We start from the raw sequence: 15,249 nt of genomic DNA on the forward strand, positions 1-15,249 counted from the left end.
CAATATGCTCTCTTCCCCTTCTTTTTTTTCAAACAATTCAACACTAAAATTTCCAATAACGTATCTGCGTATACAATAGCTTTTCCCTTGTTCCATATGTTGACTTTTTTACACTCCAATATTCTCTCAAGGCTAAAGCACTCCTACTGTCCTACATGCTTCAATACAATTAAGCACTCCGATTTCACTCAATGATATGGCTCTAATCACAGTAGATTGGATGATTCAATGTCTAAATCAAAGTCAAGAATCTCAAGTATCGCTATGCGTGAACCGAGAGCATAGTGAACATCAAATCGCATCGTCTGCATCCTCATCAGTCATCATCTTCCACCAATACAAATTCAATGGCCCCATCCACAACTGCATTGAAATTCTCCCAATTCCAAGTGATCAAGATCTCCTCAGGTAGTGGAATCCAATGATCTCCCAACTCCACTATATAAGAATAATCTGGGTCCAGAATTCCCCCATCCCTATTAGCCAGGATCTCCCAAACTGCACCATCAAAATCTTGAACATTATTGAAATTATCCTTATTAAGCTCAGCGACCATATGATCTCTCCATTCATCATAAGCAGCCTCTACCGGTAAAACATATACTCTGAACATTACTGGGTTGGGATCATGATGCTGATCCTGACCAGCCCCAAGAGCCTGAGCAGCAACAAACTCTATATCCTGATCCTGTAGATGAGCCCCTATATCCGGATCACCAACAGCCTCAGCATGATCATCAAAATCGTCTACACCCAGAGAATCAGCAGCCTCTTGAAGCATCCTTCATTGTCAACCACATAGTTATTTTCATATTAGTTTTTACTCATATGCATGAAATTGCAATTCAAAAGTAGCCTCAAATAAAGATCTTTAGTACTTTCCCCTTATCATAACTGAAAATTGTTATAAGCATAAAGCTAGCAAGTGTTTGATTACAATATCCAGCCATGAGAATAGTCCATCAACACAAAATGGTATTTATTTCACTAGTTTACTTCCACTATATGTAACTAATCAATGCAAAGCTCTAACTTAATCAACAGACTTGTGGAGAGGCATATATAAGTAAACAGGTTGCTTTAATATGTATAAAATTATAAAACAAGAACCATTTGGTTTTCTAACAAAGCAATATATTATCATACTCTCAAAAGATAGGAAAATTGGGACAAGAAATTCAATCTGGGTTCCTATATATAGCAGAAAATGGCAATCAGAATCAGTTTTTCATCGAAATTCCCAATCTGCAGTGAACATACAAAATTAGAGGGATAGAAACGCACTGACCGAATCGTCCCCGTTTCCTTTTCATCACCGACTTCTTCGTACACCTCTTCCCTCGCCGATTGGCCTTCGCTGGAATTCGCCTTGTGGACCTCTTCGGACTTTGCCTCTTCGTCTTTGCCGGAATCCGCCTTTTGACTGCGCCGGACTAAGCCTTTTTGACTTTTTCTGACTTCGACGGAATTCGCCTCTTTCATGTCGCCGGACTTCGTCTCTTGGACTTCTTCGGACTTCACGGCTCGGTCTTTGCCGGAAATCACATCTTGGACTTCACCGCACTTCGTATCTTGGAGTTCTGCGTCCTTTCTGGCTTTCTTCGTCGTCCTCGTCGATAGCTCACGCCGCGCGTCAGGTGCAGACGTGTCACTCGAACCGGAAGCTCTCTGAGTTAGGCTCCGAGTCGGTGGCCGAGTTCCTGCTTCTTGAGTCCGATTCACCACCCCCGGGCTCTGGGCCGGCGCCGGTTCCGATTTGCGCTTCGACGTCATGCTGTTACTAGTAGAGCGTCTTGACAAGGAAGCCTCTGTCTCGCTCTCTTCTCTTTCTCTCTCTCTCTTCGATTCCGTTGGGGCTTTCTCTCTCCAGTTTGTTACCGGTTGTTAGGAAATTTTTTTTTTGTGTTAGTACTAATACATTTTCAATTTCCCGCCTTCACAACAAATTGACGGCTAGGCCCACAGAGGATTTAAAGTATAAAAAATTTAGTATACGAGTTACGGTTGGCTGTCGCCGTCTACGTCTACGTCTACGTCTACTAGGGCTGGGATTTTTTAACCGAAAACCCAAGGAACTGACCCGAAATGGTCGGTTCGGTGCGGTTCCAATCGGTTCTTGATCTGACACTTTCGGTTTCATATAGAAACCAACCCGAGGAAGAGGGTATCGGTTCGGTCCTGGTGTTTGGTGTTTGTCATCTCTTAGAACCGAATATCCCCATTAATCGACACGTTGCCTAAATCGACTAAAGCCCTAAAGGCCTAAAGTGCTAAACGCCTAAACAGGTCAGAACCCAAAAACGCCTCCTCTCATGAGTTCTTCACTTCTTCGCCTCTTCCCCAGTCCTTCAATTAATCGATTCAAAGTTTCAAACCATTCCCACTCTCGTTGAGATCGCCATTTGCCCATTTCGATTTCGAGTTCGATTTGAATACCCAAACATTTCTTTTTCATCCCCAACTTTCCATTCTCGTTGAGATCGCCATTTCGATTTCGATTTCGATTTGAATACCCAAACATTCCCAAACTCAGTACAAGGATGAAGGGAGTTGAGGATGAAGGGAGCGAGCTCTGATCTGTCCAAGGAGCCGCAGAGTGGGACGAGGTTGAAGAGCTCGGGTGTTGAGAACTTGAGATCAAGTGAAAGCCGATCACTTGGTGTTCGTAGAAATTGATCACCATCTGCCATGTTAGCTTTGCAGGTTTGTAATCTTTGATTCTTTGTTATAAACTTCATTTGTGGTGGTCTAAGAATCTGATTGCCTTGTTTGGTTTGCAGTTTTGGTGTTTCTCAGCTTGGGGAGATTTGTTCTGAAGGTATTGTAAGTTTGTAACCGTTGATGATTCTCAACTTTAAATCTTTAATGTAGGACGAAAGAGAGCAATCGTGGATTTTAACATGCAAACTTCAAATTTTATGCAGGCTCATTGCCCCAAACTTCTAGTGACTGACAATCTGGGTCCAACCAGTCTGTTGCTTCTGATTCTGAACAATCTAAGCCATCCTCTGCTTGCAATGAAATCGTTATTGCAAGCAACAAGACGGAAGCAAGCAAGGCTCGAAGCACTGCTCCTGTGAAAAGAAAACGAGGAGAGAAAGGCAAACAAAGGTCAGATGTCTGGGATCATTTCACGAAGATGGATCATCCATTAATTGACAATATTGATGGAGTTCAGAAGGTGATTGGCAATACCAAACAAGCTCAATGTAAGTATTGTCCGACGCATTTGGCATGCAATCCTTATGATAATGGAACTTCCTCTCTTAGGAAACACATAGAGATAGTCTGCAAAGGGTACCCGGATAGAGTTAAGGTTGAATCTAGGCAACAAGTGTTAACCAATGATGGTAAAAGAGGGCAGGGTAGTTTAGTTTATGTGAATTGGAGTCAGGATAATTGCATTGAAGCTGCTACTCATATGATTGTTGTCGATGAACTTCCTTTTAGTTTCATTGAAAAACCAGGGTTTAATTATTTTTGTAGTGTTACTGTGCCTCTTTTTAAAGTCCCTTGTAGAGGAGTGATAATGAAAAACTTTCTTCGCATGTATGATGCGAAGAAGGAGGAGTTGAGGAGGGAATTGAAGTCTCATTGTGTTAGTTTGACAACTGACACTTGGACTTCTTGTCATAATATAAACTACATGGTAGTTACTGCTCATTTTATTGATCGGGGATGGACAATGCATAAGAGAGTGCTTGCATTTTGTGTAGTTCCAAATCATCATGGTGTAACAATTGGTAAACTGTTAGAGTCATGTCTCATTGATTGGTCAATTGATAAAGTTTTAACAGTTTTGGTTGACAATGCATCTGCGAACAAGCATGCTATTGATTATCTTAGGAGGAAAATGTGTAGTTGGGATATTAAACCAGTTTGTGAATGTAGGTTTATGCATGTGAGATGTTTAGCTCATATTGTAAACCTCATTGTGAGGTCTGGTTTGAAGTTGTTAGAGAGGTCAGTGGCAAGCATAAGGAATGCTGTCAAGTATGTTAGGAGCTCAGGTGCTAGGTTAGAGGAATTTGAAAAGGCTGTGGAGAAGGAGAAAGTTGAATGCAATAAGATTTGCATTTTAGATGTTCCAACTAGGTGGAATTCCACATTTCTTATGTTGGACACATCTTTGGAGTTGAAAAAGGCTTTTCAGAAGTTGTCTGATGATGATGAAAGGTACTGTAGCTACTTTGATGAAGATGAAGAAGTTGCTGAAGATGAGGCAAAGACTACAAGTAGGAGGAGAGTGCCTACGAAAAGAGTTGGGCCACCAACTAAAACAGATTGGGACAATGCAGCCATTTTTGTGAAGTTCCTGAAGGTCTTTTATGATGTGACAGTTAATGTAAGTGCTTCACTTACCCCTACTGCACACAAGTCCTTCCATGATGTTGTAACCATTGAAGTTGAGCTTGAAGAACTAAGCTCAATTGGTGTAGGGCCTGATTCAAGTGACTCTGACATGGTATTGTATGACATGGCAGTTCAAATGAAGTCCAAGTATGACAAGTATTTTGGTTCCTTGGATGACATGAACCAACTTTTCCTAGTTGCTGTGGTCTTAGATCCTAGATATAAGTTGAGAAACATTGGTAGAGTGTGTGAGGTGTGGCTGAATTTGCCTAGTGGGGAGATCAAGAAGAAATTGGAGGAAGTGAAGCAACTTACTAGAGAACTTTGTGACTTGTACAGTGAGTCTAATGATGCATCAACTGGAGGACAGAAGAAGAAAACACCAATTACTAGTGAAACAACAAGTCGTAATAGTTGAGGCAGATCGAGGGTAGTAAGTGGGAAAAGGGCTGTTATGCTTGAAGATGGGAATAGATAGCTTGAAGAAAACAATGAAGTTGTTGTGGGACATGAAGTGGATCGTTATTTGTTGGACCCTATAGAAAAACCTGAAGTCAAGCTAGGAGAAGAGGATGATTGGAAGATTTTTGATTGATGTAAGCTGAATGGAGGTAAATATCCCAACTTGCAAGCATTGGCCAGAGATGTATTAGCAATACAAGTGTCTACAGTTGCAAGTGAGTCCAGTTTCAACACTGGAAAAATGGTGATAGATCCATATAGAAGCTCTTTAACTCCGAGGATAGTTGAAAAGTTAATATGTCTGCAAAATTGGCTAAAGTCTGATTCAATTATGGGGGAATATGTACCAAGTATAGAGGAAATGGAGACCTATGAACAACTTGAAGCTGGTATGTGTTTCTGACTTTCCGTGCTTAAAGACTTGAATTTTTATTTATTTTTTCTCTGTTAAAATTTCCCTGAACCATACTGATTTGTTCTTTTTTTGCAGAACATGAAAAGGAGGACAGAGACAAGGCTAATAATGTTGGTGGATCTGCAGAAGCACCAAGTGTGAAAACAACAAAAACCAAAAGTAGTGAGGCTTCAGTTTCAGCCCCTACAACCAAGAAGAAGAAACTTAAAAAATGATGTAGATTTGCTTTGTCAGGGTATGAAGTTTGCAGTTTGCAGATTTTTAATTTTTGAAGGCTTCAATTGTTTTCTCAGTTTTTTTTATTTCATTTAGTTAATGGCAGTTTAGTGAATGGCAGGTTTAGAATTGAACAATATGTCATAATCTTAATTTTTGAATAATGCAGAATTGCTTGTATCATTGTATGCCTATTCGCCTTGGTGATTGCTCATTTGATTCTTGGATTGGTGGAATGGTGTAATGAGGAAGCTGGGAGGAGTCTGCATCGCAGCCATTGCTAATGGAGTTGTGCAGATGCTTATTGCTTTAAAATATTTAACCTATTATGGAGTGTGTCAAACTGCTCATTGTGATTCTATTGAAAACTTGGAATGTTGCAGACTTTAGAATTTCAGACTTTCTTGTTCTGTTTCATACTTTTAGTCAGAATGTTTAGTTGTTTGAAACTTTCAAAGTTTCAATTGTTTCTGCATTATTTGTTTTGTTTCAGACTTTCAGTTTGTAGTTTCTACTTTGCATTTGCAAGTTGGACAGTTTGGAACGTTGTAATGGCATAATGGCATGTGTTTATGACTTTGCATATTGCAATTTTGCAGAATTTCTGTCACTTTTGTTAAACATATCAGTTTTGAAACAGGAACCTAAAAAACCGAGAACCGAACCGTATGTAATCGGTTCGATCCCATCTCGGTTCCTAAGATGAAAAAATGCAAACCCGAACCGAAAATATACTAATCGGTTCGGTCTCGGTTCCAATGAAAAACTGCCAAAATGGGACCGATCCCAGCCCTAATGGACTGTCTCTTAGATTTATGAAAGAAAAAAATTTGTATTAAAAATTCTTCATGTTTTATATTTTATATTTTTAAAAATAATAATATATTAATAAAAAATAATATTTTATTATTACGAAACGGGCCGGATCATTAACGGATCGAATCGACTTAAATCCTATTTGATCGGTTAAATAAACGGGTTAACGGATTCGGATCATTAACGGATCAACGAATCAAAATTTTCAATCCAAACCCGTCCAATAGCCACGGATCTGGAGCAAGTCCAGATAAAAATCCGATCCATTTACAGGTCTAATCACACATGCATGCTTAAGTTAATATTTACAAGACCACAAATACATAATAAATATAACACACATATTTATCACACATGCATGCTTAAGTTAATATTGATGAATAGAATTACTAACCTCATGTGGCCGTTAATTGAAGCTCGCACTATGTCAATAAACCCATCAGACAACAGCCGAGGACTGTTGTCTGATTCGAAAATTTTCTGTTGTCTAGTAGCCTGATATCTCTTAGGCCTTCAGACGACAGATATTACCCGTGATCTATATTTCACTCAAACAACAGAGGCAGGCCAATAATCTGTTGTCTGATTATTTCCAAATATGCAGAATTATGACTTTCTGTTGTTGCAGATGTAACAAAACGACAGTTATATATTGTTATAAAGGTTTTTGCACAACATCTTTTCATAAAACTCTATCGTTTGTATTTCACTAAGACGACAGAAATCTGTTGTCTGAATATATGGAGATTTGAACTATCTTGGATTTTTTCTGTTGTCTGAATCAATTGTGGACAACATATATTTCTTATGTTCTGTTGTGGCTTTCTAATTAAAATGACATAAATCTGTCGTCTGAATATATAGAGGCTTGAACTTTCTTGGGTCTTTCTGTTGTGTGATTCAATTAGAAACCACAGTTATATGTCGATGTATAAGACCGTTAACAAAAGACCTTTGCTTGAATTCTGTTGTTTGATGTTGGTTTAGACGTCAGCTTTATTTGGTTCGTATGTCTTAGTAAGTGCAGTTGCACGACACCATATTAAGAAATCTGGTCTAAAAATTTTAATTGTAATGGTAAGAGAAACACTTCAATCAAATTATCATTATAATTGATTTCATTTGAAAACGTACAAGTATCCAGATCTCATTACATCAATCAAGCAAACTATAACTGTACGAGTTAAATCCACATAATATGAAAATACCAGATCATCTGGTGCTCTAAACTGCTCTCCCGACCAGCCACACTTCATCATCTTTCTTAAGCTCTCGAGCTTCTACCCTTGCTCCCCTTGCTCTTCTACCAGCAATGCCATATGAAAGTTCCACACCTACAGTTTCAAACAACCTTGAAAACATACATTTATGTAACTTGACCTCGGACATCTTGTTTGTCTTCATAGCTGCAACCACAAGTTCTGTTGTTCTACTCTCTTGGTCCCAAAAGCTGTCAAAGAAAAGACACAAGTGTTCTAATAACTGGACTCATATAATTACATGTGAAAAACAATACACTAAACAAAGAAATAAAAAATAGCATAAGAAAAATATACATAGAGTTTACTATGTGGTATTGAGCACACGAAGTGTGCCATACTTAGAAAAGCAATGCATTAGAAAATGTAAGATTGCTTTATTTCCAGTGCAAGTAAGAGAAAAGGTACATAAACTTACTTGCTCTAAACTTTATAGACCTTGTATGACCATTTTTGCCCTGATAGATCTCTGTTTCCTTGATCTGATCCTTGTAGAACAACTGGTCCCAGTACTCCCAAGTTCCATGTCTAAAAAGTGAAGACCATTTTCTGTGACAACATCAACCAGCATTAGTTCAGTGACAAAAGGAACAAATAGTTACATACCCTTAGCATCTAGAGAGTTGCTAACATTTATAGTAATTAATGGTCTGATATTAGGCACTACAATTACTTTGCTATGACACGACTTCCTTTGGACTTAGCTCACTATGTAAATACTACTTTTATGATACAATGAGAAGCAAAATGCATGATACATCAAGCTGTACAACTAATAGAAAATATACCAGATTCATTACTCATGTCCTCTTTGTGTATCTACTACCTTGGTCAAAGACTTCACTGCATCATTTGTTCCTCCAAGTTAACTTATTAGAACAAAGCATAAGTCTTTAAATAACAATATTTTGCAGGGATAAATGAAGAACTAAACTTCCATTAAATCCAACTGCTTGATTTCAGGTCCACTATGAATAGTTAATTTCACTGAACCTCCTTTAGATCCCTGAAACAATTAGGAGAAGTGGATATAAATGAAACAAGAAACTTAATTAGTGGGAAAGAATGTCATAACTAGGAAAAACTATACTACTCAAGTAAGCAGACAATACTCAGAAATTCAAACTGTTGAAGATAAAGAGCATATTCATATTCTTAAATGATATAGGGCTTTCAACTATAAATTTGGTGTACTAACCAAATAAACAACCTAATATTAGTACTTACTAACAAAGCCACTTTAGATGTCGATCATAAAGAATTATAAGCACAGTTTTCAACCATCACTCCATGAGTTACGTTTTCCAACTATAACTTCAGCTAAATCAGAATTGAATTGGCAAGAAAAGGACAATATATATATATATATATATATATATATCCTCTATGTTAATGAGCAAGCTAGCAAAGAGGATTAGCATTGTAGCTAAAACGTTATATTATATTTATTAGATATGGTCTAATTGCGTCCTCCTCAATATATACTTTTTAGCTAGGCATTCTGTAATTTTCTTATTCAAACCAAAACGCAATAAACTAATCTGATTGCAAATACACCATTAATATTTAGATAGGCAGAACTGGAAATAAAAGTAGAGGATTTTCAATCAATGAAGTGATCGATGGGCAAAATGTTACTCATTTTGAAAATTGAAACAAAACCCAAATACAGCTTAGCAAATAAACAGGTCCACAATATTGTAGGGCAAGTCCTAGGTAGTAAATTAATTTATGTCTATAGTTCAAGGTGCACTAATAAATTTATGTGAAAACATTACATTTAAAATTGATTATCTATAACAACTCTTAGGGACAAAGATCCATTAAGATTGTTCCATGAATCCAAACAATGTCTTCTTGGACAACTGGTAATTAACCAATTGAATCTCCTCAGAAATTGAATATCAATGTGTGTATTAGATTCTCATATGTGTGCCATACTCAATTGATTTGAACAGAGGCTAGGTTCAGGATAACGAAATGAATCAGGAAGACAGATTGAAACTTTGTATGTAAGCAGACAGTAAACCTGACCAACCATTCCTTGTGACCCTGTAAACCTTCTCAGTTATTCGTCTTCACAGCAATTAACATGCCAGTATCAAGCTTTGCAGTTGTTGATGTATTGTCATCAACCCACCAAACTGTGGGGTCTTTCTTAGAGTGGCACCATAATTTGAAAAAGACAAAAGATATAGAACTTTTGCTTGTTTGGGTGTTTCTTGGCTTTCTTCATCTGCTTGGCCTTTCCTTTGCTACACTTATCAACTGGAGAGTAGCCTTTCGTTTCCCAACTCTCCTACAAATAAGATGCACATATTTCAAATATACCACATGTATCAAACCTTAACAGAGATAATTAAGCAAAACAAAGTTTAGATAGGTAAACGGAAAGAAAACGCTAACTAACCCATCATCTCCTTCTCAAATCCACGAAAACCCATAAACTCCTGCAATTCGAATCCAAACCCCCAGAAAGTTGGTTCAACTCCTTCTCTGATTTTAGAGACAAATATCATACCTTTGAAAGGAAATTCGAACATAACATAGACAAAAGATAGTCCTGTATCCCAATTCGAACATAACCCACCAAACAAAAATCAAATTTGAAAGGAAATTTCCAATTAAAACCCTAAAACCCAATCCAACAGAAACCCTAAATTGATTAACAGTTAATCAAAGGGCTTACCCAAAAATAGGGATTGAGACCGATGAAATATTCTCAATTGCAACACCAACACGAAGCATGAGAAGGATTGAGATGGTTTGGCTGGTTTGGATCTATGGTTTGAAAAAGTAATTGAGATGGGTTATGTGTTTCACAGAGATGGGGGATGAGGTTCTTTTGTATTTGTCGAAGCGAGATGGGGATGGTGGGCTGAGGTTTTTCTGGGTTTTCAGGTTTGATTGGAGGAGAGTTCGGATTTGGCAAGAAATTTGGGTTGTGGGCGCTGGGTTTTCAGTTTTACGCGAGGGAGAGGGGAAAAAATTGGTTTGAGGACGCTGTGCAGAAGAGAGAAGTTTGGTTTGAGTTTTCAGATTGTTAAATTTATCGGGGAGGAATAGTTTCACTAGTTGTGCCAAAAAAATATAAGTTGGAACACAATCAAGACTTCAACAATCCCCATTTATTAGACAACAGTTTTCTGTTGTCTAAACACGACCCCTATTCTCAAAACTAACTTACCATTGTATATCATAGTACTCAGACAACAGTTTTTTATTATTCTGTCGTTAAAAAAAATCAGACAACAGAAAACAATCATTCTGTTGTCTGAGCTCTGTCGTCTGATGAGTTTATTGACATAGTGTCGATCTTCTTCTCTGTGCAATCCCCTTAGCCACTCTTGTAATGGGGTTTGTGAATAATGTATGTGTGTATGCGATGAATAGACAAGGGACCTTCAGCCTTTATTTATAGGTATTGAACATAGTTCCTTGATCCCATTGGGGATTCTAAGTGCTACACCTGTACAAGTATGAAAACCATAGTCATGTAGTCTATGGATTTATTCCATTAACAGATTCATATTCCAATACAAAATTGATTCAATATAGTTTATGTTATTTTAATATAAATAATTAGGTAATAATCCGTTGGGTCTTGTTAAATGTATCCAACAAATCTCCTATTGTACCTGGCATTATTGATACCAGCACTCTGGTGCTGCTCTGTGATCTTGGAATCTCAAACTCTGATTCAAGATTCATGGCTTGCTTGCTTCATCTACAAGCTTTCATTGACGGACTTTCATTTTCTGATTTTCTCTATCCGTCTTTGTTTCTCTACCAGTTTGGAGATGGAGATGTTAGGGCCTCAGATTGATTTGGACAGGCGGAGGGATTCCTCAATCTTTGGTCTCATTTGATTCTCTCACATTTATTCAGTACCGTTGCTTGGTTTTTTATTCATCTTTTTCAGATTAATGTCCGAGCTATATGATTAATGATGACCGCCACTTCAACATGGAAACCCATAACCTAATGTTCCAAATGTTGAAATCTTCAATGCCCAAATGAAAATTCTACAATCAGATGAACGTACTATCTGAGAAAGAAATTTGGTGTTTTTAATGGAGAAATTTTCAGTTAGACAATTAAACAAATCATTAGTAAGTAGAAAGTTCATATAGAAGTGGATCGTACGGGGAAACTGAGGAGAGAAGAATATTGAAGGTTGGAGAGATTTGATGGAGAGTTGGGGAGGAAGGGATGAACATTGGATACAATTATGGGAATAAAAATGGAAATCAAATGAGTATTTTTTATTGCTGAGTAATGGAAAATTGTAGAATTCATTTAACAAGACACCCAACGAATTGGGTAAAGGGTTTTCGTGTGTGAATAAACTCGTACTTTGACTAATTATTTGCTATAGGGGAAATGATCATTTACCCAATTTTGGGGATATTTAACCCCACTTACCCAAACACTCTATGAGATTGCCCACTTAATCAACAGTTTTCATTTTTAAACCCCAATTACCCAACCTTTTCAACACGTGCCTGTTTTATTCAATTTTCCTGACGCTTTTGCTCCTCTATAACTGAAACACTTTCAAATTGTAACAGAAATGTGATTTAGGGAGCGAAGCTCTCCGATTTTAGAGAGAGAGGATCGGCTGGATTTGTAGAGAGAGAATCTCCCTGGTTTTTGAGAGTGGAGCTCTATCATTTTAGAGAGAGAGAGGAGCTGTGCGATTTCTATAGACAGGAGAGAGAACCTCCCTGGTTCCGGTTTGTGAAGCTTTCCGGCGATTTCGGTATGTGAAGCTCTTGCGATTTGTATTTAGAGCTAGTGGTAGAAGATTTGCGATTCATAGAGAGAGAAAATCTGCGGTGATTTTCACATGGATGGAGATCGAGATGCTCTTTGTGTTCCTCCACTGCGGTTTGCTTTTGTTTCTTTAGCTCTATCTAATCTGTTTGGCTTTTAGCTCGATTTAATCTGTTTGATTTTAGGAATTTTTTTGTACGAATTGTTGTCTTATTTTCGAACTGATTTTTCTGAATCAGAGCTTCGTGTTATGTTTGTTTTGGTTTTGAATTGTTTTTGTAGTTTTGATTTGAACTTCCAGGTGTTTTTGAGTGCATTGTGTTAGTTTTGAATTTCTGTATTAATTTCGTGTTTCTTTTGGTGAATTCATGCTTGGATTTGGGTTTGAGCTGTTTCCGAAGTGTTGTGGTAGTTCTGATTAAATTTTTGGGAGGCAGTAATATTTCTAGTGGGGGTCAGTAATGTGTGTTCAATGATATTTTAGTATCTATAATTGTTGCTTACTGATGTTTTATTTGAATGCATTGCAATTTATTACATCTTCCAAATTGTTTTTGCTGTTTTGACTATATTATTGGGGACCAGTAGTGTGTGTATTGGGGGGCAGTAATGTTTTTTATGTGTTATTAAGTCGCTGTAATTGTTGTCTAGTTATCCTTTTCATTATTTTAAAAGTAATTTGGTACTGCTTCTATTTCGTTTTGGTAGTTTTGATTAAATTATTGGGGGGCACTACTCAATTTATTGGGGGGCAGTAATATGTGTTTTAGGTTTAATATTAGATTCGTTCGACTGTGTTTTCTTCACAGGTCTATGGCTGATCCTTTGGTTGCTAGGTGCCTTTACTCTGGCAAAGGTTACATGATTCCTTTGAATCAATGCATGAGCTACTCTGAGTTGTATGAAGACATTTTCCGTACATTCCAGTTTTTCCCAAGTGATATTATTGAGCTTCAGTATTCAGTTCCAGGTTGTGAAGTTTGTTTTCTTCGTAATGATCGTGATTTCCAGATGCTGTTTTGCTCTGCTAGAATACATAGGTTAGAGTGTGTCGATATTTCAGTTTTAAAGATTGGGGGAGGTTGTCGGAGAACTTGTTCGGTGGATAGTGGTTCAGAAGTTATTGATGAAGATGATTATTTGGGTGATGCATTCAGGACTGAAGTTCACAAGACGTATTTGTCTGATGAGTGGAGTTCTTATATTCATCATGTCTTGGATAAGTTTCATGGTGCTGCTGAGCTCTGTGAGAAGCTCAGGAAGTATGCAATTGCAGTTGGTTTCGAGTTTGTATTCCTGAGAAATGATTTGGACTTATTCATGCAGTCTGTGCAAATGTTGGAACCGAAGGTTGTGATTGGCATCTTCGTGCTTTTTCATCATCTGCCAATGGTTGCCCTTATATAACAGAGTTGAATAATATTCACACTTGCAAGGGTGTAGTTAGGACTCAAAAGCCCAAACTTTTGGGATCCAAGGTTGTCAAGTCTTGCATTGCTGCTGATGTTAGCTATAATCTTTCATTGAAGCCAAGGGAGATTATGAGCAAGTTCAAATCAACATATGGGTTTGATATTTCCTACAAGGTTGCCTTGAAAGCAAAGCATCGGGCCAAGGAAGAGATTTATGGTTCCAATGCAGACACGTTCAGCAAGTTATCTTTGTATAAGGAAGCTGTTTTGCAGAGTAACCCCGACTCTTCTTTTGTGTTGGAAGTTGAACCATCTACAAATCGTTTTCAGAGGCTTTTCGTAGCTTACGGAGGTTGTGTAGAAGGCTTCCAATTCTGTTTGCCTGTGTTGTATGTTGATGGAACGTTTGGTAAAAGCATTTACTAGGGGCATATTCTGTCTGCAACTGGAAGAAATGGGAATCAAGGTAACTGTATTGTTTATTGCCCCCCCATAAATTTATTTTTGGCCCCCAGTAATATTGGCTTTTGTTATAGTTTCATCTGTGTGCTTAATATTTCTTGTTTTAGTTTCTTTCATTGTGATAGATATCATTTTTACATTGTTGTGCGACGTTGTGATAGTTTCCTGCCGTGCAATAACAACATTATTGGCCCCCAGTGGACTGATTTTCCTGTGATCTGGTTTATGCAAGTTTCTACCCTCTAGCCATATGTTTTTGTGATTCTGAGACAGATGCAAACTGGACATTCTTTTTCAAGCATTTGAAGAGTCTGCTTGAACAGATGCAAACTGGACATTCTTTTTCAAGCATTTGAAGAGTCTGCTTGAACCTCAAGGAAGAGTTATCACATTTATTAGTGATCGGGGTGTTGGATTGTTGAGTGCTTTCGATAAGGTATTTGCTGGTAATCCTCATATGTTTTGTTACAAGCACTTGGTGGCGAACTTTGCCGGTAAATATAGGGGTAAAGGTAATTTAAAATTGATAGAAGATGTTAAGCAGAAGTTTTTTAAGGTTGCATATTCCTCTACACAGAAGGAATACCGTTTCAATTTGCGGTTGCTTAGAGCAGTTGGTGGTGCCGATATTATTGACCCTTTTCTTGTTGAATTGCCTGTGGAAAATTGGTGTCGTGCATTTTATACTAGCTGCCGATATGGAATTATGGCTAATGGGATTGCTGAATCATTTAACTCTTGGATTGCAATTGAGCGTTTGATGCCAGTCTATTGTATGCTGGACCAGACAAGAATTAAACAAATGGAGATGGCGGGTAAAAGGAGGGAAGAGGCAGAATGTTGGACCACATAACTAACTCCCAAAATGGAGGAAAGGTTGAAGGTGCAGATGGAGAAATCTCGTCGTTTCAGTGTCCATTATTCAAGCCCTGGAGTTTATGAGGTTCGATCTGACTTTTCATATGTAGTCAACATTTCCAATCATGCATATTCATGTGTTAAATGGCAGATCAATTGTTTTCCTTGTCCTCACGGCCTTGCTGCATTACAAGCTGCTTCTGAAAATGTATATGATTAT

At 37.8% G+C, this 15,249-nt stretch overlaps 3 protein-coding genes and 1 long non-coding RNA gene across 4 annotated transcripts; 2 read left to right on the forward strand and 2 right to left on the reverse strand.

The window, feature by feature from the left end:
- Window positions 1-256: 256 nt before the first annotated feature.
- On the reverse strand, window positions 257-1,773 carry LOC121050037. The gene is made up of 2 exons (XM_040508583.1): window positions 1,289-1,773; window positions 257-782 (listed from the first exon to the last, which is right to left on the reverse strand). The coding sequence occupies exons 1-2, from the start codon at window positions 1,771-1,773 to the stop codon at window positions 317-319; spliced, it is 951 nt and encodes a 316-aa protein (XP_040364517.1). The 3' UTR covers window positions 257-316.
- Window positions 1,774-3,139: 1,366 nt separating this feature from the next.
- On the forward strand, window positions 3,140-4,771 carry LOC112171560 (zinc finger BED domain-containing protein RICESLEEPER 2-like). The gene has a single exon (XM_024308721.1). It carries the CDS (start codon window positions 3,140-3,142, stop codon window positions 4,769-4,771), a length of 1,632 nt encoding a protein of 543 aa, XP_024164489.1.
- Window positions 4,772-7,977: 3,206 nt separating this feature from the next.
- Window positions 7,978-10,043, reverse strand: LOC121049718. The gene is made up of 4 exons (XR_005801139.1): window positions 9,932-10,043; window positions 9,560-9,820; window positions 8,348-8,527; window positions 7,978-8,070 (listed from the first exon to the last, which is right to left on the reverse strand). It is a non-coding gene; the product is annotated as an uncharacterized LOC121049718 (long non-coding RNA).
- Window positions 10,044-10,348: 305 nt separating this feature from the next.
- LOC112171561 lies at window positions 10,349-15,024 on the forward strand. Its single transcript, XM_024308722.2, has 4 exons — window positions 10,349-10,422; window positions 13,107-13,576; window positions 13,624-14,118; window positions 14,495-15,024. The coding sequence occupies exons 1-4, from the start codon at window positions 10,349-10,351 to the stop codon at window positions 15,022-15,024; spliced, it is 1,569 nt and encodes a 522-aa protein (XP_024164490.2).
- Window positions 15,025-15,249: the final 225 nt, after the last annotated feature.

This window comes from Rosa chinensis, chromosome 6 (assembly GCF_002994745.2).
Source record: "Rosa chinensis cultivar Old Blush chromosome 6, RchiOBHm-V2, whole genome shotgun sequence".
Taxonomy (NCBI): domain Eukaryota; kingdom Viridiplantae; phylum Streptophyta; class Magnoliopsida; order Rosales; family Rosaceae; genus Rosa; species Rosa chinensis.